This window comes from Topomyia yanbarensis, chromosome 2 (assembly GCF_030247195.1).
Source record: "Topomyia yanbarensis strain Yona2022 chromosome 2, ASM3024719v1, whole genome shotgun sequence".
Lineage (NCBI taxonomy): Eukaryota > Metazoa > Arthropoda > Insecta > Diptera > Culicidae > Topomyia > Topomyia yanbarensis.
In genome coordinates, this window is record NC_080671.1 from 460,147,786 (window position 1) to 460,172,167 (window position 24,382).

Here is a 24,382-nt window from a genome sequence, read left to right on the forward strand (position 1 = left end):
AAAAAAGGAATGTGAGTAAAGGTTGATCCACGATTGTTTATTATAAAAATATATATAATTTCCAGCTTTGAGCTATCGCATCTAAATTGGTGTTTTGCTACACGACCTCCAAAATTATTATCCCTCGCTAACAATAGTAGTTACCAACAATGTTTTTGTTTTACAGAAAACCGGAAAAGTGGAAAAATTGAAGAAAAAACAGGTGCTTTATGATGCATTTTTTTTACTTTATTCTAAAAAATATAATGAAGGGTTCACATGGATGATTCTCATATCCCTACCACCTCTCGTACCCCCCTATCCTGCCTTGTCCACGTGTCGTATCCGAGTGGGTAATTACCCACTCGTAGGGTAACCATCTCTAGCAAGGTTTTGACCAGGAGATTTTTAATGCCCTTTGATGACTTCAAGGAACATATGAGTATTAGTTTGTTATGACCACCGAGGAAATAGTATTCACAACGTTAAACTATTTAACATTTCTTTATTCCCAAAATATAATTAATTTCTTCGGCGCTTCGTGCGCACATGTTTTCACAACTGAAAAGAATCAGGGTAGGTTTATGTGTTGCAGGTATGCGCAAGATAGTTAAGGTAGTTAACATCTTACGGTTTTTCAATGTGAGGTAGGACACAACACCTCTCCCTTCCGTAAAAAATGCAGTATCATTCGGTAGGAAATAATTATAAATTCAATCTCTAAGGAACCTTTACTGTACGACTGGATCGTCGCAGATGTGGTGTAGATTCCCACGCCGTAGGCTGATCAACTTCGCCAGCTGAATAATGCTCCGCTGCAGGGACCGGTGTCGAAGTTGTAGTATTACCGCAGGAAACCACCGGTGTTGTACCAGTAGCCTCATCCACCGGGTCCGGAGGCGCAGGAGCAACCGCAGCAGAAACAGTTGGCTCGTGGTATTCAATGAACTCCTCCCTAGGAGCGTCCACCGATACCTCCTGTAGATTAGCGCCCACACCAACTATGTGGTCAATGTGACGTTCCCAGATTCGCCCATCATCCAATCGAACAGTATATCGTAGCTTCCCAATTTTTTCGGCAATCCTGCCAAACTTCCACTTATTTTTGGATAAGAAATCTCGTACGCGAACTCGGTCACCATCCAAGAACTGACGTACAACAATATCAGCCTTGGTTGAAGTTTCATTCTTCGGCAGCAAAAGGTCGAGTCTCGAACGGATCTGTCGTCCGAATACAAGCATTGATGGTGATGTTCCCGTTGATGGGTGAATCATTTTGCGATAAGTGAGTAAGATGTTGCATAGCTCCAGATTTAGCTGAGACTTTGAGCACTTCAATGCCTTCAACTTCTGCTTGATGGTCTGAACGTATCGCTCAGCTTGACCATTCGTTGCCGGATGATACGGCAAACCCATTTTGTGCACTATGCCATTCATCTTCAGAAATTGTTGAAAAATTTCCGAAGTAAATTGGACGCCATGGTCGCTTACCAGGACGGACGGGATGCCAAATTTACTAAAAATTTCGCGACACATATTAATGGTGTGTTCAGCAGTAATTGACCTACATATCTGGACCTCCGGCCATTTACTGAACGCGTCCACGTAGACGAAGAAATAAGTGTCCATGAATGGACCCGCAAAGTCGATGTGGACTCTTTGAAATGATTTACTCGGTGGTTCCCAGCAATGAAGGTTCATTTTCGCAGGATCTGCGCGTACCGACTGGCAGTCGGTGCAGTTCGCTACTATTTCCTCAATATCCCGATCCAATCTCGGCCACCAGCAATATCCCCTTGCCAGCGACTTCGTGCGGGTTGCACCAAAGTGGGTAGAATGCAACTCATCAAGAACACGTTTTCGAAGGGTGGCAGGCACGTATACTCGAATTCCTCGAAGTAAGCACCCCTTTTGCAGTGAAAACTCGTTCTGTTCTAGTCCAAAGCGATCCTTTACTTCCACCAACTGAACATGTTTGATTCCTTGGATAAGCTTTTGTACGGATTGATCCCCATCAGTTGCTTGGCCTAATTCGGCGGCTGTCAAAGGCAAGGTGTCGATTTGACTCAACTCCACCGCATCGGATTCTTCAATCTCGTTCTCGGGGTCGGTTATCTCCAACGGAATTCTCGACATGACGTCGGCATTCGCATGATTGACAGACTTACGGAATCTGATTTCATAATCGAAACTCTGCAAGTAGGTACCGTAATGCTGCATTCTCAGGGCAGACATAACCGGCAACCCTTTGTGTTCCCCGAATATCTTCGAAATAGCTTGATTGTCGGTAAGCAAAACGAACTTCCGGCCGTATATGTACTGAAAGAACTTCTTCACGCCAAATATGACGGCGTACGCCTCCTTGTCCACTTGCATGTAATTCTGCTGCACACGATTGAGAGTTTGGGATGCGAACTGGATTGGTCGTTCCCAGCCGTCGGGATACACGTGACTGAGCACAGCCCCTACCCCATAGGGCGAAGCGTCCGTAGCCAGCAGCAGTGGCAATTCTGGTGAGTAATGGACAAGGCAATTGTCGGATTGCATTTGTTCTTTCACTTTCCTGAAAGAGTCTTCGCATTGTTGGGTCCATCTGAACGGCACGTCATTTTTAAGTAAGTTGTTCAATGGGTACAGGACCATACTCAGGTTTTGGAAAAACCGTCCGTAATAGTTTACGAATCCGACAAACGACCGAACTTCATCTCTGTTCTTTGGTCTAGGCATCTCCTGAATTGCCTTCACCTTCTTCCGGATCTTGTGGATACCGTCTTTATCAATCGAATATCCACAGTACTCAATCTCGTCGACGAAGAACTTACATTTGTCTTTGTTGACTCGTATTCCGCATTCATTCAGTCGCCGTAATACTTCCTCCAGTCGACGTAAGTGAACTTTATCGTTCTCTCCCGTTATTTTTATGTCGTCCAGAAAAACACTAACACCTTCTATTCCTTGCAGTATGGCTTCCATTTGTCGCTGCCAGATGGCTGGAGCCGACGCGACACCGTACATCAATCGATTCGGACGATAAAGACCACGATGCGTAGACAGCGTGAGAATTTCACGATCCTCCGGAGCCACCTCAAGCTGCAGGTACGCTTGGACCAGATCAATCTTGGAGAACTTTTTGCCTCCCGCAAGTGAAGCAAACAACTCATTCACAGTAGGCAATGGATGCTTATCCACCACAATGTTCGGGTTCACGGTCTGTTTGTAATCACCACAAATTTTCACCCGGTTTTGCGACTTCTTCACAGGAACAATAGGCGTCGCCCAATTGCTGGAATTCACCTTCGTGAGCACACCTTCTGCAACAAGTTTCTCTAATTCATCTTCAACAGTTTTCAACATATTGAAGGGTATTTTCCGTGCCTTTAGAAATACCGGCTGAACGTTTTTCTTCAGTGGAAGATTAGCTTGAACATTAGCAATCCTTCCGATCGAGGCGTCGAACACTTTCGGATACTTCTCTAGCAATGTTTTTACAGCAATATCATGGCAAGAAAAAGACGTAGCAGCAATCGTGTTAATAACACTCGGACCCTGAATCACACTGTTCCAGTCTACTGACATCTCTTGTAACCACTCGCGGCCTAGTAACGGGTGCTTTCCTGAATTCACTACGTAAAGTGGTAACTTCGTAGTCTTCCCCTCGAATTTAACACGCGCGTCGAGAACACCTAGTACCTCAATAGCTAACCAGTTCCGTATCGCATTTGCGCAATTGAGCGTCGGGAAAGAGTTTGTTTCGGTTTTCCGCACTGATTATACTAACCGGCGAACCAGTATCAACTTCGAATCGGATGTATTTCCCGTTCACAGACATATCCAGCAAAAACTTTTTGTAACGCGACGACGATTCGACCGTACAAACTTCACGGATCTCCGCACTTCCGGTGCTTTGACCCTCGTCCGATTGGTCAACGTAATTTGTCTCTACCGCATTTGGTTTGTTTAATGATCTGGAATCGAATTTCGTTGCAGCGGACTTCTTCAGACATACCTTCGTGAGGTGCCCTTTCAATTTACAAAACGAGCAGATAGATTGTTTATATTTGCACGCATTTGCGAAGTGCGATTTATCCCCACATCGATAACAACTCGCATCACTTGCACTTTGGTACTGATTACCAGTGCTATCACGATTTGGTCACTCTATGTTCTCTTGTACCCGTTGGATGATGCATGGCATGTACCTCCTGCCTGATTGATCCGCCTTCGATCTCAGCTCACCCTTTCCGCGAAAGTTCCATGCTTACCGCAATATCGCGGGCTGTGCCTAAGGTCAAATCACGTTTCTCCAGCAGCCGACTTCGGATATCATTACGTTTGATTCCGAAGACCAACTGGTTCCTTAATGCCGTCTCCAGGTACGCACCGAAATTACATGTACCTGCGATTCTCCGTAGGGCCACCAAGTATTCATCAACTGTTTCATCAGCCGAAGCAGCATCTTTATCACCTTGATGGCAACACTTAAACCGAAAATTTTCGCTGATTTCCAGTGGCTGAGGACTGAAAAATTCCTCCAACGTCGCAACGATTTGCTGGTATGTCCTCGTTCGAGGGGAATCTGGAGCAACTTTGTCGCAGATGACATCGTAGGTGTCAGATCCCATGTAGTGCAGTAAAAAATGCTTCCTCATCTGCTCATCCGCCACTCCGTAAATGTGAAAAGCGGTTTCAAGGCGTTCCACCTACCGCATCCACTTTAACTTCCGTTTGTCAAAGGGATCGATGGCAAAAGTCGGTGGGGGAACTGCCGCAGTTGCACCAGCAATTTGGTCAGCAGGATTTCCATCAGGATTCATCATCCTCGTCGCCAGAACTGTTATGACCACCGAGGAAATAGTAATCACAACGTTAAACTATTTAACATTTCTTTATTCCCAAAATATAATTAATTTCTTCGGCGCTTCGTGCGCACATGTTTTCACAACTGAAAAGAATCAGGGTAGGTTTATGTGTTGCAGGTATTCGCAAGATAGTTAAGGTAGTTAACATCTCACGGTTTTTCAATGTGAGGTAGGACACAACATAGTTGGAATCAAACAGAAATGTGAATCAAAGCGATTGCTCGACATTTATCGCTTTTTATTACCCAATGAGTTAAAAGTGATAAGTATGCCCTCATTCATTCTTTCTGAAACTAGTCAGGGTACCATTTGATTGGAATATTACTAAAAAATTCACAGTTGCTAAATATAACGCGCACCGCTATACAGAGCTGTTCACATTACGCTGTAAATTTTGCACATTTGTAACGGTTTTGTAGGTTTAGTTTGGTATAGAACTTCACTTCGCTGGCTAATCGCAACGAATTCGAAAGCACCAGTCGTTCTCGCTGTGGAGGAGAGGTCCTATTTCAACTTCTTTTGTAGGTATACTTGCTCGCGGTACGCCTTCAAAAAGGGGTCTCGCTAGTAATGTCATTCGTTTGCTTTAGACTGGTTATCAAGAAGGGCTTATTAGGGCAAATCTTTAATATTTCGGTTACAATCGAATATGTATCGTTATGCCAGCGACTTTATTTCTTTAAATGTTTTCTTTGACACGAAAGAAAATCACAAAGAGCTCGAATGTCGACCATAGATATAATTTCAAGCCGAGGAACCGATTTTATTTCAACATCTGTTTGAGCGTGGATATGAAAAGTCATTTTTGAACGAACCTAGACAACATTTGTCATTTTTGAACGTAATAACCGGAACTGGTCAATGGGCAGGTCTACTTGAAGCAATGCCCCCAAAAGCGTCTACTTGCACTTTTGAGATCTCACGATGGCTCTACGCTTTTCTGACCGAATTTAACCTCGTGGCATTACTCGAAAGATGTTTTGGAGTGGTATAAGCCTAAGCAGGTCAATTTTGTGCCAAAGGATCTTAATCCCTTGAACACACCGAAGTTTCGGCCAATTGAAAAATACTGAGCCATCAAGAAGAAGGTCTCCCAGAAGCATACACAAACACATGTTGGCCTACACATTGTACAAGACCTTATAAGCAGTGTTAAGAAGATCGAACGTGCATTTGGATATTGCTATGAAATTGAATAAAAAGAGCACAGAAAAAAAATCAATAATATGCTACATTGTAATCCCTGAATGTTTGAAAGCGATTGTAAATTTTGACAAACATCTTTTGTGCTGCCATTTGATTTCGCTCACCCTGTGATGTTCACGTTTGAAATTATTTATGTACGAGAATTTCATTTGCACAAACTCAGTAGTTTTAAGAGATGGTTACAAACTTATGAAAAGCTGGCAAATCTCTGGTAATAGGTTCCCTCTCTATGCTACTACTCTCTCGAACTAACGCCGGGCCTGGACTTTTCGATCCTTCCAGATGCTCCAGTTCCATCTTGCCATCGTTTCTTCCATCGCCAGCGAAAATTTTCGACTCATACCGAGCAGCTTCGTAATGTCTTTAATGGACTTCCAGCTCCGAAACCGTAGACTAAATAGATTCCCGCATCATAAATCTGAAATTTCTCAATATCACTACACAATTATTATAGTATTTTTATCCCAAATGACAATATTTTCACATACACTTGACTTTGATTTGTTCCCTATTTATAATTAAAAATATTCAGCAAAAATATATTTTTTGCAAGCCAAAACAATCCCCATGTCAGAAAAAACAGCACGCACCGAAAAAAGCGAAGCCTCCTCGATTATTTTTTTCTGATTGACATTTTGAGTAACTCTCGGGTACCTACTACATGAGTACCTTGAACCATGGAAAACCGTCGCCATGGGAGTCCACCAGTCTCTAATATTACCAAGAGAATCATTTTCCGTTTCAAACCCTCCGGGCCTTCGATTGCTGGTCGACCGATGCATCCATTTCTACATTATCCGAACTGAATTAGCTTGAGTTTGAGAATAGTTTGAAAATATATATCATTACAGAAATCCCCCTAGACCAATCACTCAATAGTTTAGAGTGAGTTACGTCAAAATTTTAGGATAAAGCCATAATTAGTTAGATGGCTTGAAAAATGGTTCGTCCAACCAACAGACAGTCAAGGCTAACAATTTTCGCTCCAACATTCCTAAAGGCAAACAGTGCACAGCAAGCATTAAATTCAAATTAGGCTCTTTGGATCTTAGTTCGAGCCGTACTGAGCCACGTAGCCGTAGAGTATATGAATGTACGTACCGATTCCATACGCCTGCTTTGACAGAAGTATTTAATTATAAAGTTTCTTCGCCATCAGAGTGTACTGTGTACCTATATACTCTGTGGTAGACGTATAAAGGGCCAAAGTTACTGCGTTTGAATGGGGATAGCACGCCCGGAGATCGGGTCGTGTTGCTATCCCCGATTCACATTAGGCCAGAGTCTATGTAGTTGGCTTGAATCATGGTTTGAAGTTGATTTAATGAACTCCCTGATAAATTAATTACCTGATTCCGCCCCTGCTGGTGTCATAATTTAGCATCCTTAGACCGTGCTTCCACGTCACGTAACTGGTCGGCTGTGGGACCTTGCTGATGATACACTTGAGCTCGATGGTGCTTCCGGCTTTGTAAAATTTATCTACTGTTGCAACACCTCTCTCATCAACAATTTCCACTTTTGGCACTGCAAGTAACACGGGGTGGTGGGTCGAAAAGGAAAGAAAGTCTTCATATAATGACTGGTGTCTCGGAGTATATGATGATGGAACAAACTATCGACGATTAAAGAAGATGTTTGTGATACTGATACTTACCCACAACGATTAGATAAACAAGATACACCAGAGGCGGATAGGATGAAATCTGACACTCATAATGGCCCTCGTCCCTCTCGTTAGCGTATTGGATCAACAGCTGCCAATTATTGGGCGGTTGATACTGCAACGAGTACCGGGAATCGCTGCTGTACGTATGGCGACCGACTGTAATTAAATGGATTTCGTCGCCTTTCCGTCGAACCCAGGATACCTGGAAGTCGCGGTGTAAATTTGATTAGGGGCTCAAATCTGAGCAAAGCAAAATACGTACGGTTCGTTCTCGCAAATCGTTCACCCGGCAGTGCAAATACACATCGTTACCCAGCTGGGTGGTAACGTTTGCCGTCATGTTCGCATCGTCGAAGAAAGGATATGGGTCATGCTGGGTGGTGCTTTCCTCCGATTCCTCCTCAAGGTCGTCATCTGGTAGATCGGTGAAGGGTGATGATATTTCTTGCCAAAATAACCGTGGTAATGTCTTGAACGTGTTGTCATTCGGACCGGTTTTGCCAACTGTTGGTTATCAGGAAGGGAAGGGTGTTATTTGAACATGTATTTGCTTGGCGGCAGAGTCTATACCTTGTATGGATCCGGTTACATGGTGCAACGAAACCAGGGCCAATATTATCCGAAACGTTGGATGCCTCATAGCAGCATCTTCTAGTAGGCGGTGCTATTCGTCCAGATTATCGATTGTGTTTTATTGTGACGGATCACCGACGGCGCGACGGCTGCTTTCCTTCAGCGGCGGTAATCAATTTTCATTTTGGTGACGTGTTGTCTGCAAATCACGACCTGGAAAATGGCATCAGCTGTAGAAAACAATTCTTCGATCCATGTATTCCCGATGTGAGATGGAATTAATCTATGGTTAACTTCAGGGACGTGTGGAAGACTGATTGAATTGCAGATAAACAGAAGTCGTGTGGCGTACAGCAGACAAAAGGATGGAAGGTAATCTGATCAGGCTGGCGCTCTTTGCATCAGGGGCAAAACAATATGGGGGCAGGACCGTATGCGGTCCGGCCTTCGGTGAAGAGAGAGTGGTGGCTTTTCGGTGAAAATAAACCTTATTCTTGAGATTTATTTTCTTGGAATTCAGAAAAATTGTTTAGATTATAGAGCAAAGAGCAATACGTTTTTCGATACCCAATTTTCAGTTCAAAGGCCATACCCCTAGGTTAGAAACTGATTTCAATGAAACAATTTGATAGCAGTTAGTTTTGAACATGACTCTGTTTCAATATGATACTTACGTGATGGGACAAATTTTTTCAAACTTTCAGAGCAATTCTTCACTTCGAAATCAAACATGATTTCTGAACGACATGAATAACATAAAATATACATGAATTTATAACGTTTGGCGCTGAAAAGTGAAAATTGTTAAAAGGCGACATGGGAACCCCGAATTATGAACTAGAAACACACAAAAAAACAAAATATATGTAACCATAGTAACCCCACTAAATAATCGAGTGTAACGCCATGCTTTTTATTTTTTTTTTTGCATGAACTAGTTTTGTGGACACACGACGTCCGAGGTTCATTTTTTAGGTTTTCATGACCTTGGTCACGATTCTCGTAAACGGCCTTCCGTATGGTAGTTATTTTCTCGCAGCTTTTTACTCCCACGCCAATTAATTCATGCACAGTGTTGCAATGGAATTCAATGTAATTATCAAAAATAAAGGACCAAATTACGCGAAAACTTGCTTGCGTTTCAAAAGAGTGCTAACATAACAGCTCCCGGCAAGCATTTACAGTATAGAATTATAGTACGTAATACGAGTCATGCTTTGGTTGGAAAATTTTAGTTACACATTTTACCGCGTAGAGGGCGCATCACTAACTTTTCAACGGAAAGAGATAGAGATTAGGTGTCTTCCACAAAGATGTAGCACAGGCATTTGGAAAAAAAAACATCTCGATATTCTATCTCACTTCTATGAAAAGATAGTTTTGGCGCACTCTGTGCGGTAACAGGTGGAACTAAAATTTTCTAACCAAAACATGACTCGTGTTATTTATTTGTTCTTCTGAACATACTATTGAGCTAAACCTAACGAGAATTTCACAAAAATAAGTGGGAGTCGAGTACTGATACACAGGCCCGATGAGAGGGGGAGGCAGCCAGGGCAATTGCCCTGGGGCCCGGGTCGTATTTGGGGGCCCGCGTTTTTACCCGGAAGAAATAAGAAGGAGTGAAGACCCGTTTTTATCAGCCCCTTGGCGAATTTTAAGCTGATAAAATAGGGACATTGATAAAATCGGGACATATATTTTTCTGTCATTTTAATAAACCGAAGCTCTTAAAATGTTTGGTTCTTAGATATAGCCTCGCAACCTTTTCTGATTATTTAAGTTCCCCTTAATGGGGTCTGACAGCGCAAAATTAAAAAAAAATTATTTTTGCATTTTTCGGATCTCTAAGATAAGAAATATATGCCCAAGAAAGGATTTACTCGAATTCAACTTGGTTCGTCGGTTAGAGCCCATCAAACTACCAACTATCAATTTTCATATGAAGGTGTAAAATCGGGTCAAAAAGCTGATAAAATCGTGGGTAGATAAAATCGGCTGCAGATAAAATCGTGGGCTGATGAAATTGGGTGCTGATAAAATCAGGTCTCCACTGTAGTAATTTCTTTAAAATTATTTGCTTTATTAAATTGTTATATGATAAAAGTATAAAAAATGCAAACATTATTTGATAGTTGACATTTGTTAAAACAAACGGTTTTGAAGGATTTGCCTACTTTGTGTACAAGTTAAAAAAAAACTCTTCTACGTTCGCTTCTTTGCTGGTGGTGCCGGTTGTTGGCTTAGAGACACTGGTCGTGATTGTTTTTGAGTGAATATTTGTTCATGTCAGATCCGTAGATATTGGTTTTGTAGCCGTTTGTGGTGTGGCATAAGATAACGATGTGCTGTTTACGGTTATAATAGGTGGGCTGTTCTTAGAAGGTTTTGCACAAAGTTTTCCATGGTGCAGTGTCTTTTTGTAGAATTCGTAGAATCTACCATGGTTGCCTAACCAGTATTGTCTGATGAAACGTCCCATTTTTGGTTGATCCGCATAAAATGGTTACGTATGAAAAAGTTGGATTTTGCCGTGCATCTATAGCGGAACGATTTTTAGTTTCTACTCTGGGCGAGATGAGAAGGTAGACTGACCTTAATTAACCGGTGATTAAAATGGATAATTGTTGTATTTTTATAGCACGTTCAAGGAATTTTCTTCTAAAAGTGCGTTGTGTTGAGAAAAACGGTGATTTTGGGCCTCGCCCAAGTAACCACGAAGCATTATGTAATGGGCTTTAGATATGTTCTAACTTTTCATACAAAACATATGCTTTACGGCTTCATAGTTCTATAAAGATCATTAAAGCACACTTAGTGTGCCAGAATAGAGCTAGTTCAGAAGCACCTTAATGGCTGTCAGCAATGTTGATATAGAGCCGTTTAAAAATAACTTTTCCTTCTTTATCGATACAGCAAAAGAAAAAATAAACTTTCGATAACACACTCACCCTTCCGCTCTTCTTTCGTTTGATGTACCGACTGTTTAAATTGACGATTTAGTGCCTATAGAAATGAGGTTCAATCCCCAGTCGAAAAGCTCGTCTCAATGTGGTATTCGCGTTTGATCACTGATCTGTGAGAATATTTGCTTATATATTCGGTTTATTCCAAACTCTACCTAGACGTTTAGTTGATTTTTTTCGAAGAATCGTGCAGAATTTTCATTTTGATTTTACGTTATTTACGTATTTTTTTACAGACACAAAATGAGAGTTAACGGACATTTTGATAAAATAGTGCAGTGACGCCAATCGTAGTCTAATTCTAAATGTCTAATTTAAACGTTAATTACAACGAGTGGGTACAACAGCCCTACTGATAAATGATAGTGTGACAGCTAGATTGTTTAGCATGAACAAAACGACAACAGAACACACAAAAATTCTCGTTTCCTTCAAAAAGGTCCAATAAGGACCGAAACGTTGGAGAAAGAGAGCAACGAGTGTTCTTGATTTTTATTGACTGAAACGCCGGTCTTCAAATCATAAGTTGTCACAATAACAGTCGAAAGTACACTAATTTACGTTTATTGCATTATCATTTATTACAGGAATGCATACGAGTTTAGGTGATTATTGGAACGCGTAGGTATATTTGTTATTGTTCGGGGTTTCAAAGCACTATAAGAAGATTACATATTTGCACTTAGAGTTTTCTATAAAAGTTTCATAGCATTTATCTTCAAAAGCTTTTTAGTGCGATGTGTATGTTCTGTATGACGATATAGTGCTAGATTTAATGCTTCAAATTTTAGGTGCATTGAAGCATTAAAAATACTTGTATACGGCTAGTTAGCAATAGGAATGCTAACTTAGACTCAATCTAGAGCTTTAAATTATTGCTTATGGTTACTAAGGTGATCGAACACGTATACCAAATTGAGACGAGGTTTTCGACTACGGATAGAATCCCATCCGAGGCACTAAATCGTCAATTTAATCAGTCGGCATGTCAAACAAAAGAAAGAAAAGAAAAGAAGAAGGGTGGGTACGTTATCGAAAGGGATTTTTTTCTTTTGCTGTGTCGATAAAGAAGCGAAATTATTTAAAAAAAACCGATTTAATCCACCTTGCAGTGAAATGAGACATTTCTTACACATTTCACTATTGGATTAGTTTGCAGAACTCACGAGAAGTAGACACCCAACTAGAGGTGGGATGAAAACAGTTTCTAGTCTTGCACGAATAAAATCTCGAATAAACTAAATACATTATAGAAATCAACAAAACGAACGAAATAAAAAAGTAAAGCAAAAAATGAAATAATAGGTTTTTAAATTCATGAAATGAGTAGAAAAATTAATATAAACCAAAATTATAATATATACGATTAGGTTATTAAATAAAAACTAAGATTATATTTAGAAATAGTTATAAGATTAATAGAATAAATTGACTCATACTAACAAATTGAATGAAATAAAACAAATAACTGAACATGAAATGCATAAAATTAAAGATATGAATCAAATGAATCAAATGAATCAAATGACTCAAATGAATCAAATGAATCACATGAATCACAAGACTCAAATGAATCAAATTAATCCAATTGATTTAATTCATCCAGTGAATACAATGAATGAAATTAATGAAATGGATCAAATGAATAAAAAGAATGGATGAACAAAATGAATAAAGTAAAAAGTAAATGAAATGCATAAATAAAACAAACAAATCAAATAAACAAAATGAGCTGAAGTGATAAAATGAATAAAAAGAAGAAAATTGGCAGAACTAAATGCATTGATTAAAATGACAAATTGAACAATGGTAAAAGGTTATAAATTAATATAAAGAAATAAATTGAATCAAATAAATTATTTTGATGAAATGATTGAAACTGAAAAAGTAGTCAGATTATTAAAATGAAGAAACTGAACAAAATGAATAAACTGGAAAAAATGAATAAAATGCATACAATGAAAACAATGAATAAAATAAGTTAAATGAATGATATGAGTAAAATGCACAAAAAGAATAAACTGATCAGAGTGAATCCAAAGAATGAAACGAATAAAATAAGTAAAATGAACGCAGATGAACAAAACGAATAAAAAGATGCTGAATGAAATAATTAATTAAAATGAAATGGTCATATATTTGAAGCTAAAAACATTTTTGAATTAAGAAAAGGAATAATCCGGATTGAACAAATTTGAGAACCATTGCATCAAAAAGTTTTGAAATGTTTTGAAAATCCCATCTTCTGAGAAAAGGCTAATAAATATGCAATGGATTTTCTAGGGCTTCCATCTTTTTTTGGTTTTATTCTTTTTGTTTTCATGCTTCTTTACTTGACGGCGTCTTTTTAAGATTATCTGGTGTTTCTACTTTATTGTTGGACCTTAATTAGTTATCAGGAACCTGGAACGTTCAATTTACTTTGGAATTCGAAGTTTACTTTTTGGTCACATATTCCCGAAAAAAAGATTTATGTACAGAATAGAATTTACTGGTCCAGTATTTTAACGCGCAATTGAATATAGTAAAGTGAGACAAGGTCACATGTGCTTTCAAGCCGCTTGAACAGAGAACGACAGGGAGAATGCGATTCGTGAATGAGACAGGTAGATATTTCAAAGTTTTTATTTGCATTGAAGTAAATAGTGTGAAATGTCTGGCTATGTCGATAGCATAAAAGCCGTGCATTCAGTTGATTGCAATGCAGTCTCTTCCCATTCATCCTTATAGCTTTCATATTGTTTCGTTCGGAATTCTCGTGCAGGCAATATGTCAATAAATAAGTCCTATACAGACCAATACTGTGAAAAAGAAATGGTTCAAGCTACTCAGTATATCCAGATATGGACGACGATAAGTTAGAAGACACATCGTAGTTGCATCCCCCATCGAGAGTGGGTACTTTGGAAAACTTCTTTTCCTGGATCTAATTTGTGGATATTTTTGGTCTTTGATCCGTTATTTTCATGAAAGTTCGTACCAATACAACGAATGTGCAGCTGATACAACTCATGGTTCATTCGCCTGCGCTACGTTTCATCTTCCATCTGCAACACCTTTCGTTCGAAAACTCCAAGAGCGCGTTGGTCCTCCACTAGCATAGTCCAGGTCTCGTTGCCGTAGAGGACCAGCGATTTAATCAGCGTCTTGTAGATAATCAACTTCGTGCGGCGGCGAATTTTGTTCGACCGGAGCGTCCTCCGGAGTCCAAAGTAGGCACGATTTCCCGCCAAGATCCGTCTCTGAATTTCTCTGCTGTTATCATTGTCGTCGGTTACCAGTGAGCCCAAATACATGAATTCGTCGACCATCTCGATTTCGTCACCGTCAATCCGAACTCGGGTGGGAGGTTCACATTGTCGTCTCTAGAACCTCTTCCTCTCATGTATTTTGTCTTCGAAACGTTGATGGCAAGACCAATCCTGCTGACTTCAGCTTTCAGTCTTTGAGCATATATTTCATTCAAAATTTAATAGAGTTACGAATAGTGGAATGTCTCTTTTAAAAATTTTCATCGTCAAACTTTCATATTACCCAGTTAAGCCAAATATTTTTCGGATATAGCCATGAATTTCCTTAATTATAGTGTAGATATAGGCTTTGAATATAATTGAATTAAAATTGAGTTGATGTAGCAGCAGACAAAAAATAATTTTGTTTTCTCAAACCTTCGCAATTACAATTAATAAATATTTCAGATTGGCAGATTATCACACAACTCAGAAATGGATACAGAAATAGCTAGATAGATGCGATAGAAGAGAGACAGAGAGAGAAAGAGAGAGCGAAAGAGAGAGAGAGAGAGAGAAAGAGAGAGAGAGAGAGAGAGAGAGAGAGAGAGAGAGAGAAAGAGAGAGAGAGAGAGAGAGAGAGAGAGAGAGAGAGAGAGAGAGAGAGAGAGAGAGAGAGAGATGGGGGGGGGGGGGGCGTGTGAGGAATGGAAAATTATGGTTAATGCAGTGACATTATTTTTATAGGTATATTATTATGTTATATTGATTTCTTTCATTCTTGTCATAATTAATGTGAGTTGTAAAAGGAAAAGAGCTAAATTTTCGCTAGATTTTTGGGCTTCAAACATACAGTTGCTTTCGGTGACGCCACGAGTATAATTATATGAGAAATCTTTTATCTCACTACTAGATGAATTACTTTTTGATCTGTGTATTGATATACCATCCAACATTTACCTCATGATTGAACGCAATGCCTAATCCAAGGAATAAATACTAGAACTCACTGTTGCTTTATCAACACATTATTTTGTCTTTGAGGTGAACTTATATATTGATTTTTGAGAAATAGTTAATTTATTATGAAGGTAATTCACAAAATGTTCTCAATATCGAATTCCTTGAATCACGTAGATGTGTTTTCATACCCCGATATTCAAAATCGGTTTAGTTTTGCCCCTAAAACACCAGTAAAGCAATACTCTGTATGAAACAATCTCATTTTTAGTTAGTGGAAATTGGTAAGCGAGGACTAAAAATACAAAATGTTTAATATCTCCGTCGCTCGTGCACGGATTTAAACAATCTATAGCTTGTTAGAAAGGTATTTTAACAAGCTTTCTCTTAATGTGCAGTTGGACAATATTGTAATTTTCAAAAGTTATTCGCAAAAAACCTGCTGTTTTTTTTTTTAACAAAATCGCACATATCTCAGAAAGTAAACAACGTATCGAAAATAATAGTGTCAAATGGCAACGTTAGGCCTTTCATTTGAAACTAATTTCATTAAGATCGGTTCAGCCATTGCTGAGATAATTATATGACATTTTGTATATACATACATACACACATACACACACATACAGACATTGTCTCAATTTGTCGAGCTGAGTCGATTGGTATATGAGACTCGGCCCTCCGGGCCTCGGAAAAAGTTTTCAAAGTTTGAGCGAATCCTATACATTTCTTTTGTAAGAAATGTAATACACAGCTCTATTTTAACATTGCTGATAGCCATTAAGGTGCTTCTGAATTAGCTCTATTCTGGCAAATTCTTTCGTCTTTTCCGACACTAAGTGTGCTTTAATGAGCTTTGTAGAATTTTGAAGCCGCAAAGAATATGTTTTGTATGCGAATATAGAACATATCTGAAGCCATTAAATAATGCGTCGTGGTCTCTTAGGTATATTCATTACCCCTAACCTTACCACTTCCCCAATCCTTCCCATCAGGAAAATCATGAAAAGACGATTCATGGCAAGGCACAAATCTCCGATCAACATGGGGAACGTGCTATTTGAGCTAGAGGCTACTGATTTCTGTTTCCTGAGTACCCGCAAATTGAAAAACTCGTAGCTAATAGGAACAGGAAGCTATCGAAATTCACCTGACTGGCACGCTATCTGTGGATGTGGCAATATGAGTCAACCGGAGACTAATAGAAACTACGGACTCACGAGTTTCTCATGGCTGAAGAGGTACTAACTCATACTGAACTAGAGGGCTTAGGTTGTAAAGGGCCCGGCAGTAATACAAGCCTGGGGGCCCGACGCGGCTGTCGACGGCCCTGTACACAACCATGCATTGCTAGGCCCCATGAGAAACTGACTCTAATCCACACATACCGCCAGTTTACCCAGGGGCCGGGGTAAGTTGGCGAGTTTTCCGCGTCACATATTTTTGTCTCTATAAATGAGAACGATGCATTAAATATTTTAATAAAATTGAGAGATGTTGCCAACAGTCTGCCCTTTCATGCCACGTATTCTATTTTGCAAGATTCACCTACATCAAAGCGATAAAAAATGAAAACTGAAAACACCACCAACTACAGATTCTGAGGTTATTTGTTGGAGCATTCAGGAATCAGAATATATTGGAGCATTGAGAAAAATCCAAATTGCGCTATCTCGGTGGTCAGTAGATGTCTCCTTTGTGCAAGTCCACATGCAATGGCAATCGATCATGCAACATTCTAGGCCCATGTTCAGCAGCTGCTATAGGTTGCGTCATACTATTGAGAATATACATCGGCAAGAGCCGTGTTAAAACTACTCGGCGCTCCTGGACACTATTGAACTGAGGGGCCCCATAACTGAACAGGTGTGAAACTGCTCTATACATTCAATGAAAATGATTACGTATCATTTCGCGCAGATGATTAAGGTTTCTAAAATGAAACATATTGTAATGGCAACTGAGAAGGTAACAAAACAATTAAAGGTTAGAAATATTAGAGCGAATTTCTTTTAGCTGCATCCGCATAGTATAATTAGCCTTTATTTTTCTTAAGAGATTTTTTTCCCGATCCTCGCAATGATTCTTTGTTGTACTGTATCCTTTTGTACGAGTTGTGATTGTTACATATTTCGATTGACATTCAATGTAGTCAAGGAAGATGTATAAAGCGAACTGAGCTATGTACGCTTAAAAAATAATATTAATTCTACATTTTAATGTTTCGCAGGAAGAACTTCCAATGCTTTTCCTTGTTAAAGTTTGTTTAAAATTGCTTTCAAAGTGAAACATGAATATTTCGCGAATCTATAAATATAAACGGCACAGCTCATTTCAAGACCAATCGTTTATGAAAGATAATCGAATATAAAATGCAGTGGCCCATAATTTGCCTTAGCGATTGTCGTTTATCCGTAAATTGAGGTTATGAATTAAATAAAAATGAATTGAATACTATTTCTAATTCTTTATTTCGCAACATAAAAACGATATTCATGGTAAATTTCCCATAATTCAAAAATTCTAACGAAGATCCTATCTTGGAAAGAGCTGTCAATATGAAGCAAAAATCCAAAGTTTTGTTTATTTTTAATATAGTTTATTATTAAATTAACAATCTGTTTAAGGAGGGTGGGGGGGGGGGGGGGGGGTGGTAAGAGTTCCAGCGCAAAAAATCAGTTTTTTTGTCAATTTTTTTAGAAAGATGGGTGAAGCGAATTAATCGAAACTTTTGTACATTATACTACATCATTTCAATAATATTCTGTAGTTTTTTTATGCAAAAATATGTACAAGCGACTTGGTGACGAAGCTTTTTGTGGAACATCTCTGGAAAAACAGGATTTGCGGTGTTATCTGCCATTTAAAAACTACTTTTTTTATTCATTTCGTTTATTTGATAGTCACAAATGCGTTAGCTTGGCGGTGCCAAATTCTTTTGTTTTTACATTTTGAATATCTTAAAACTAGGAGGTTACAATGTTGAAATATTTTTTTTATAAAAGAAAAAATTAGCAGCTATCTTAAGACTAGCAAAAAGATTCTATATACAAGAGAGGGGGCAAAATATTTTTTTAGAAAAATTTTAAAACAAGGAATTCAATAGTAATGGTTTTTTTAGGAAATATTTACAGTTATCTTAAAACTAACAATATAGTTTGGTACACAAAAGGGGGAACAAATATTTTTGAAAAATTTCACGGGTGTTTTAAAACTAGGGATACAATTCTATTTACAAAATGGGGGACAACAGTTTTAACAAAGAGTAGAAATTACAACTATCTTAAAACTAGGAATACGGAATACAAATTTGATTTTTTATCGGAGACTTGGTCATTTCCAAAATCGGTGTAGAAGTGGTTGTATCAAGGACAGGGGAGAGAAGGCGTAGATGGTGACCGGGAGAGAAGAGCAAAACTTGCAACTTTCGGGCAAACGGGAGATCAGCGAAACAAATTAGCGCCTCAGTCTAGTAGGTCGGATTGGCGGATGGTATTCTTCGGACCCGCGGGGAATCCTTCAAAAGTCATCGGACCTCGAGTCGCTCTCGCTTCAGTTTCCGTAGTGGTAAGGGCGACGACGATTACATAGTGGCAGTCTGGAGCTGATCGGTTCCACAAGGCAGGAAGAAACTTCTAAAAACGAGAAATAGAAAGAGAGGGGCTAAATTGGGATATTTATCGTTTTTATGAAAATATAAATAAGGGACATATAGGGGAAATCACGATTTGCCAGCATATCTCGGACTGGGACATTGGGTGGTCTACATCGGGCCCGAAGGGAATCCTTTTTTTTTTTTTTGTTTGTGTTGTCAAAGAATCCTTTAACTGAGACCTGGCGTCCAAATACCCGGCGCATACCCAGACAACGTGCTCGATGTCGTGATAGCCCTCGTCACAAGCGCACAGACTACTCTCCGCAAGCCCAATACGCCGCAAATGCGCATCTAAGGTGTAGGACATTACACGAATAAAATCCCGACCCACATCCATCCCCCTGAACCAAGGCTTCGTTATTTAAAAAGTACTTGACCAATTTATTTCAAATTTTGCATACACATTCTGCGTACAAAATACCAAACCCCTACGTTGAGTTTTTGGGATAATTTTTCAATTAAGGAGACTTTTTACTCATAAAATGGCGAATTTTTTCTTGAAAAACAGCGATACCGCCATTTTATTAGTAAAAAACCGATTTAATCTACCTAGCAGTGAGATGAGACATTTCTTACATATATCACTGTTGGATCATTCATTAGTTTGTAGAACTCATGCGAAGTAGGCACTCAGCTAGAGGTGGGATGAAAACAGTTTCTAGTCCTGCACGAATAAAATCTCGAACAAACTGAATAAATTATAGAAAATGGATAAAACGAACGAAACAAAAAACAAACCAAAAAAGGAAATAAAAGGTGTTCAAATTCATAAAATTATAAAATACACAAATCAAATTAGATTAGCTCATTAAATGAAAATTTAAACTACATTTAGAAATAGTTACAAGAAGGTGTACCCCATTAGGCATACCTACGTTAGGCATAATGGACGTTAGGCCTAAAGACGTTAGGCATAATGGACGATTGGCATAATGGTCGTTAGGCTTAAATTACCATACTGAAGTATCACTCAACAGAATTTAACAGAAGCTGATCAAACTCGATAATAATTTTATTCTACTGTATACACTTGAAGAAATCATTGCTCAAATTAACGAAGCAAACCGAATGCTTGACATACGGATATACAGCTTGTGTGTATTACTCGACGCACAACCGATAAATTGCACCTAACCAAAAAGATTCAATCTGTTTGTTTAAATAAGGAGGTTTTATGCCTGTTGGAGAGTGATTTTGAATGAAACCTAGCTCCAGGAGGCTTTTACCTGCTTCAAATAAATATATAAAACAAAATAATAAAATCAATCTCATTTGTGTTAAGGTGTGATTAACGCACATTAACTTTGATTAGTTCTTACATACATGCATGGTGCAATTGTCCAAGAAGAAAATTTATATCTTGAAGAGCAGTTCATGAAAGAAAGAATGATGAATTTGTTGCTTCTATATTGATTTTCTCCCATATTATTCAGTCCAATGATTATATTCTTGAGGCCGTCAAAGATAAAACTACGGAAACTGTCAGATACGAAGCAGAGTTTTTCCGTGTACTGTGAAGAGATACCGAAACAGTAAAGGTTTCGGTACAAACGTAACATCCTTACGCTAATGCTGATGCTGTCCATAACACTGCAAGTTTTCATAACATCATGGCTGTTCACTAGTACTCTTTATTGTTCAATGTTTGGATATAATAGTATTGATAATACATCCAACAAACTTGAAATAGGCTTGAATCAAAACTGTTCACTCAAATGAAGAAAGCATTCAGCTCATCCATGGACAAAATTTAAAATAAATTCTACACTTGTAAGCAATAAATATCTCGCTTCGTGTTTTTCATTTTACTGTCTCTCGAAGGTATGCAATACATTAGGGCATCGCGAAAATTTTTTTTTTTTTGAATTCTCAAAGGGGGGCCTCTCTCATATTGTGACAAATTTCACATCATTTGGACAATTTTAGACCCCCGCCCACCTCGCTCGAAATTTTTTGAAATTGGTAGTATGGAAAAATATGGAGGAAAGATACATTAAATGCTATAACTTTTGAAGTAGCAATCAGAAAATTACAGTTTATACCTCCTTTGAAAGGAAATAATCTTAGTATTTGAATGCAGATATTTTTGTTTCTAGGAAAATAAGGAAAAGTGGGGTACTGGGTCATTTTGTCCTCAAAATCCCATATTTTTAATGACTTTTCTGTTCCGTGGCGCAAATCATACATATTTTGTACTTTTTTAATGTGAAAAAATCTCAGAAATCGAACGGAACCCTTCTAACCTTAGTCCGTATACGAGAAGTTGGGGTTATAGGGCTTTTTGTCATTCATGTTAAATTTTTTTATTTTCTCATACATATATCTCTATTATTTTTCAATCATTTTTCATAAAATGTAACTTGTTGAACGCGTAAAATTCTGCGGAATAAAAAAAAAAATAAAAACGTTAGAGTTAAAATTCAGAAACATCAAACTTTTTGATATTTACTCTACAAATCTCATTTTTGTCATTATTTGTCCTATCTGTCCTTCCCCTATTTTTCCATGAATGAAAGTTTTCTCATGTGATCCCTAAGCATATTTTACACTGAAAGTAGTAAATCAAATATGAATTTTGTTGTTAAATGGAGATACTATGTGCGATTTTATGATAAAAATGTGAAATCGACACTATAAGTCAGATAATTTGATGTTCCTGAATTTTACCGGTAACGAATCTACTTTTGTTATAATCCTAAGGATTTTCCACGTTCAACAAGGTATAGTTTATGAAAATTGAGTGAAGAATAATAGAGATATATTCACGAGAAAATGATGAAGTTTAATATGAATGACAAAAGGCCATATAACTCTAACTTCTCGTATTCGGACAAAGGTCAAAAAGACTCCGATCGATTTTTGAGATTTTTTCACAAATTACAAAATATGTATGATTTGCATCACGGAGCAGAAAAATCATTAAAAATAGGGGATTTTGGGTCCTAAATGACCCAGTACTCACTTTCCCATATTTTCCTGGAAACAAAAATATCTTCATTCAATTACTAAGATTATTTCCTTCCAAAAGAGGTATAAATTGTAATTTTCTGATTGCTACTTCAAAAGTTATAGCATTTAATGTATTTTTCCTCCGTAATTTCCCATAGTACCAATTTCAAAAAATTTCAAGCGAAGTGGACGGGGGTCTAAAATTGTCCAAATGATGTGAAATTTGGCATCTGAGCTTACTTTGACATTTGTCACAATATGAGACCCCCTCTGCGAAGACCTTCGAGAATTCAAAAAAATTTTTTTTTGCAGTGCCATAATCGTTATTACACTCGAGTTTGTGGCACTATCATTTTGATATACACTGAAAAGCAAGTTTCGACTGTATGCGAGTGTTATTAAGCCACAAGTAAAATGTCTTGTGAAGCTAATAGGTGAAAATCGAAATAAAATTGGTCTTGCAGTCTTGAATTACTTTACGATTACTTTATTATTAATTGATTACATTTTATCTATGGTGGATTGCGCGAATTATTTTAAGAATAAAGACAATTACTCTGATTATTATTGATTACCAATGTAATCAATGGATTACCGAATTATTTCGAAAAATCAAAGTAATTCTTGATTAAGTCTCACTCTGTTGGCTTGTTGGAAGCCCCTTGGGACAGATATGCTTGAAGGGGCAGTACGACAGTTAATACAAATCAGTATATCCTCGAATTATGAACTGGAATCACAAAAAAACAAAATATATGTAACCATAGTAACCCAACTAAATAATCGAGTGTAACGCCATGTTTTTTTTTGCGTGAACTAGTTTTGTGGACACATCACGTACGAGATTTAATGTTTATGTTTTTATGACCTTGGTGACGATTCACGTAAAAGGCCTTCCGTATTTTATCGCAGCTTTTACACTCCCACATCAATTAATTCATGCACGGCGTTGCAATAGAGTTCAATGTATTTATCACAAAACAAAGGACCAAATCACGCGAAAATTTGATTGCATTTCAAAAGGGTGCTAACCAAGGGGTGAGTCGCTTAGCACAAATCGAATTGTGCTCACAAACAAATAGCGTGGTAGCTTGTGTTGCAATGTGCCACGATGTGCTACGGTGTGCCATGGTTTTCAGTAAAACAAAAGCAATGGTTGCTATGAGTATTCAACTACACTTTGTTGACAATTTTTGAGTTGTCAAAAGTGTGCCTCATTGTGCCACACATTGTGGTAACGAGTGAAATGATCGTGTATTACTGTGAATCGTAATCTTATATCGTGTTATCGTAGGTGATACAATGTGTATGGCACATTGTTCTAAGCGACTCACCCCTTGGTGCTAACACTACAGCTCCCAGAAAGCATTCATAGTAAGCGGATATGCATTTCAAAATACAAAACAGGCGCGTCAAAACGTTCGAAGAATTTCATTCGACGCTTCTGCGGAAACAAAATGTTTAACTCATAAATTACCCGGAAAAAAAATTAACACCGTTTTGTTTAATTAGCTCAGATTTAATTTCAAAGAAAATCTGATAAGTACACATTTATAAAAATCGAGAGCGAAAAACGGGGTTGGTACGCGGCCGCCGCCGATTATGTTAAAATGCCGTAAATTTCTGCAAAAAATGTGTTTTTTTTGGCATCGCCTCCGGTTTTATTTAAACACCGCTCATGTGCTTTGTATGACCGAAATGCGTACTGAGTGGCTAGCCATTCAGGCAGGAGCAGTCGTTTCGTATCAAAGCATTGTACGAAGCCTACATTAAAAACCTGTTTTAATCCACCTAGAGGTGCAATTGTGCCTTTCTCATTTCTCCAAACTATGATTTAATAGCTGGTTCGTACAATATAACTTTATGGAAATGTCTTTCATTCTTATTACACTTGGTAAGTATATATAAGAGCACCTTTTTGCATTCATCGCGGTATCGGTTTGAATCGGAGTTTTCTATGTGATCGCACTCCACAACCCGTAACTCCGGTGCTGGAAGTCGGATGGAGATGGAATTTAATATCAGTTTCTGGGGACGCAACACCTTTCATTTGAGACTAAGTTGAGCAAATCTAGCCATTTTCGAGAAACCAATATAACCGTTATTCTGACTTTGGATGCTTCCGGATCCGTCGATGGTGGCCAGTGTGGCCAAAGAGACTTTGAATGACTGTTGGGGACCTAGATCTACAAATTCAACAGTTGTGTTTACATTTTGGAAAAAAAATCACCTTTTTACATTCATCGCAGAATTCGTTAGAATCGGGATTTGCTGCGTGATCGTACGTATCACCCTGTAATTCAGGAACCAGAACTCGGATCCACACAAAATTCAAC

General features: G+C 38.4%; 3 protein-coding genes across 4 annotated transcripts in view; all 3 read right to left on the reverse strand.

Annotated features, from left to right (window-relative positions):
- Positions 1 to 699: 699 nt before the first annotated feature.
- Positions 700 to 3,555, reverse strand: LOC131681170 (uncharacterized protein K02A2.6-like). Its single transcript, XM_058961881.1, has one exon. The coding sequence runs from the start codon at positions 3,553 to 3,555 to the stop codon at positions 700 to 702; it is 2,856 nt and encodes a 951-aa protein (XP_058817864.1).
- Positions 3,556 to 4,782: 1,227 nt separating this feature from the next.
- On the reverse strand, positions 4,783 to 8,353 carry LOC131681171 (zwei Ig domain protein zig-8). Its single transcript, XM_058961882.1, has 5 exons — positions 8,284 to 8,353; positions 7,976 to 8,217; positions 7,702 to 7,915; positions 7,394 to 7,571; positions 4,783 to 4,810 (listed from the first exon to the last, which is right to left on the reverse strand). The coding sequence occupies exons 1-5, from the start codon at positions 8,351 to 8,353 to the stop codon at positions 4,783 to 4,785; spliced, it is 732 nt and encodes a 243-aa protein (XP_058817865.1).
- Positions 8,354 to 8,356: 3 nt separating this feature from the next.
- LOC131685975 (dynein axonemal intermediate chain 7) overlaps positions 8,357 to 24,382 on the reverse strand; it is a 102,170-nt gene continuing 86,144 nt past the window's right edge. For both annotated transcript variants that reach the window (XR_009304901.1, XM_058970035.1), the window contains exon 11: positions 8,357 to 8,499. The gene's annotated coding sequence lies outside the window, so the exon portion shown is untranslated. The remainder of the gene's footprint in view (positions 8,500 to 24,382) is intronic.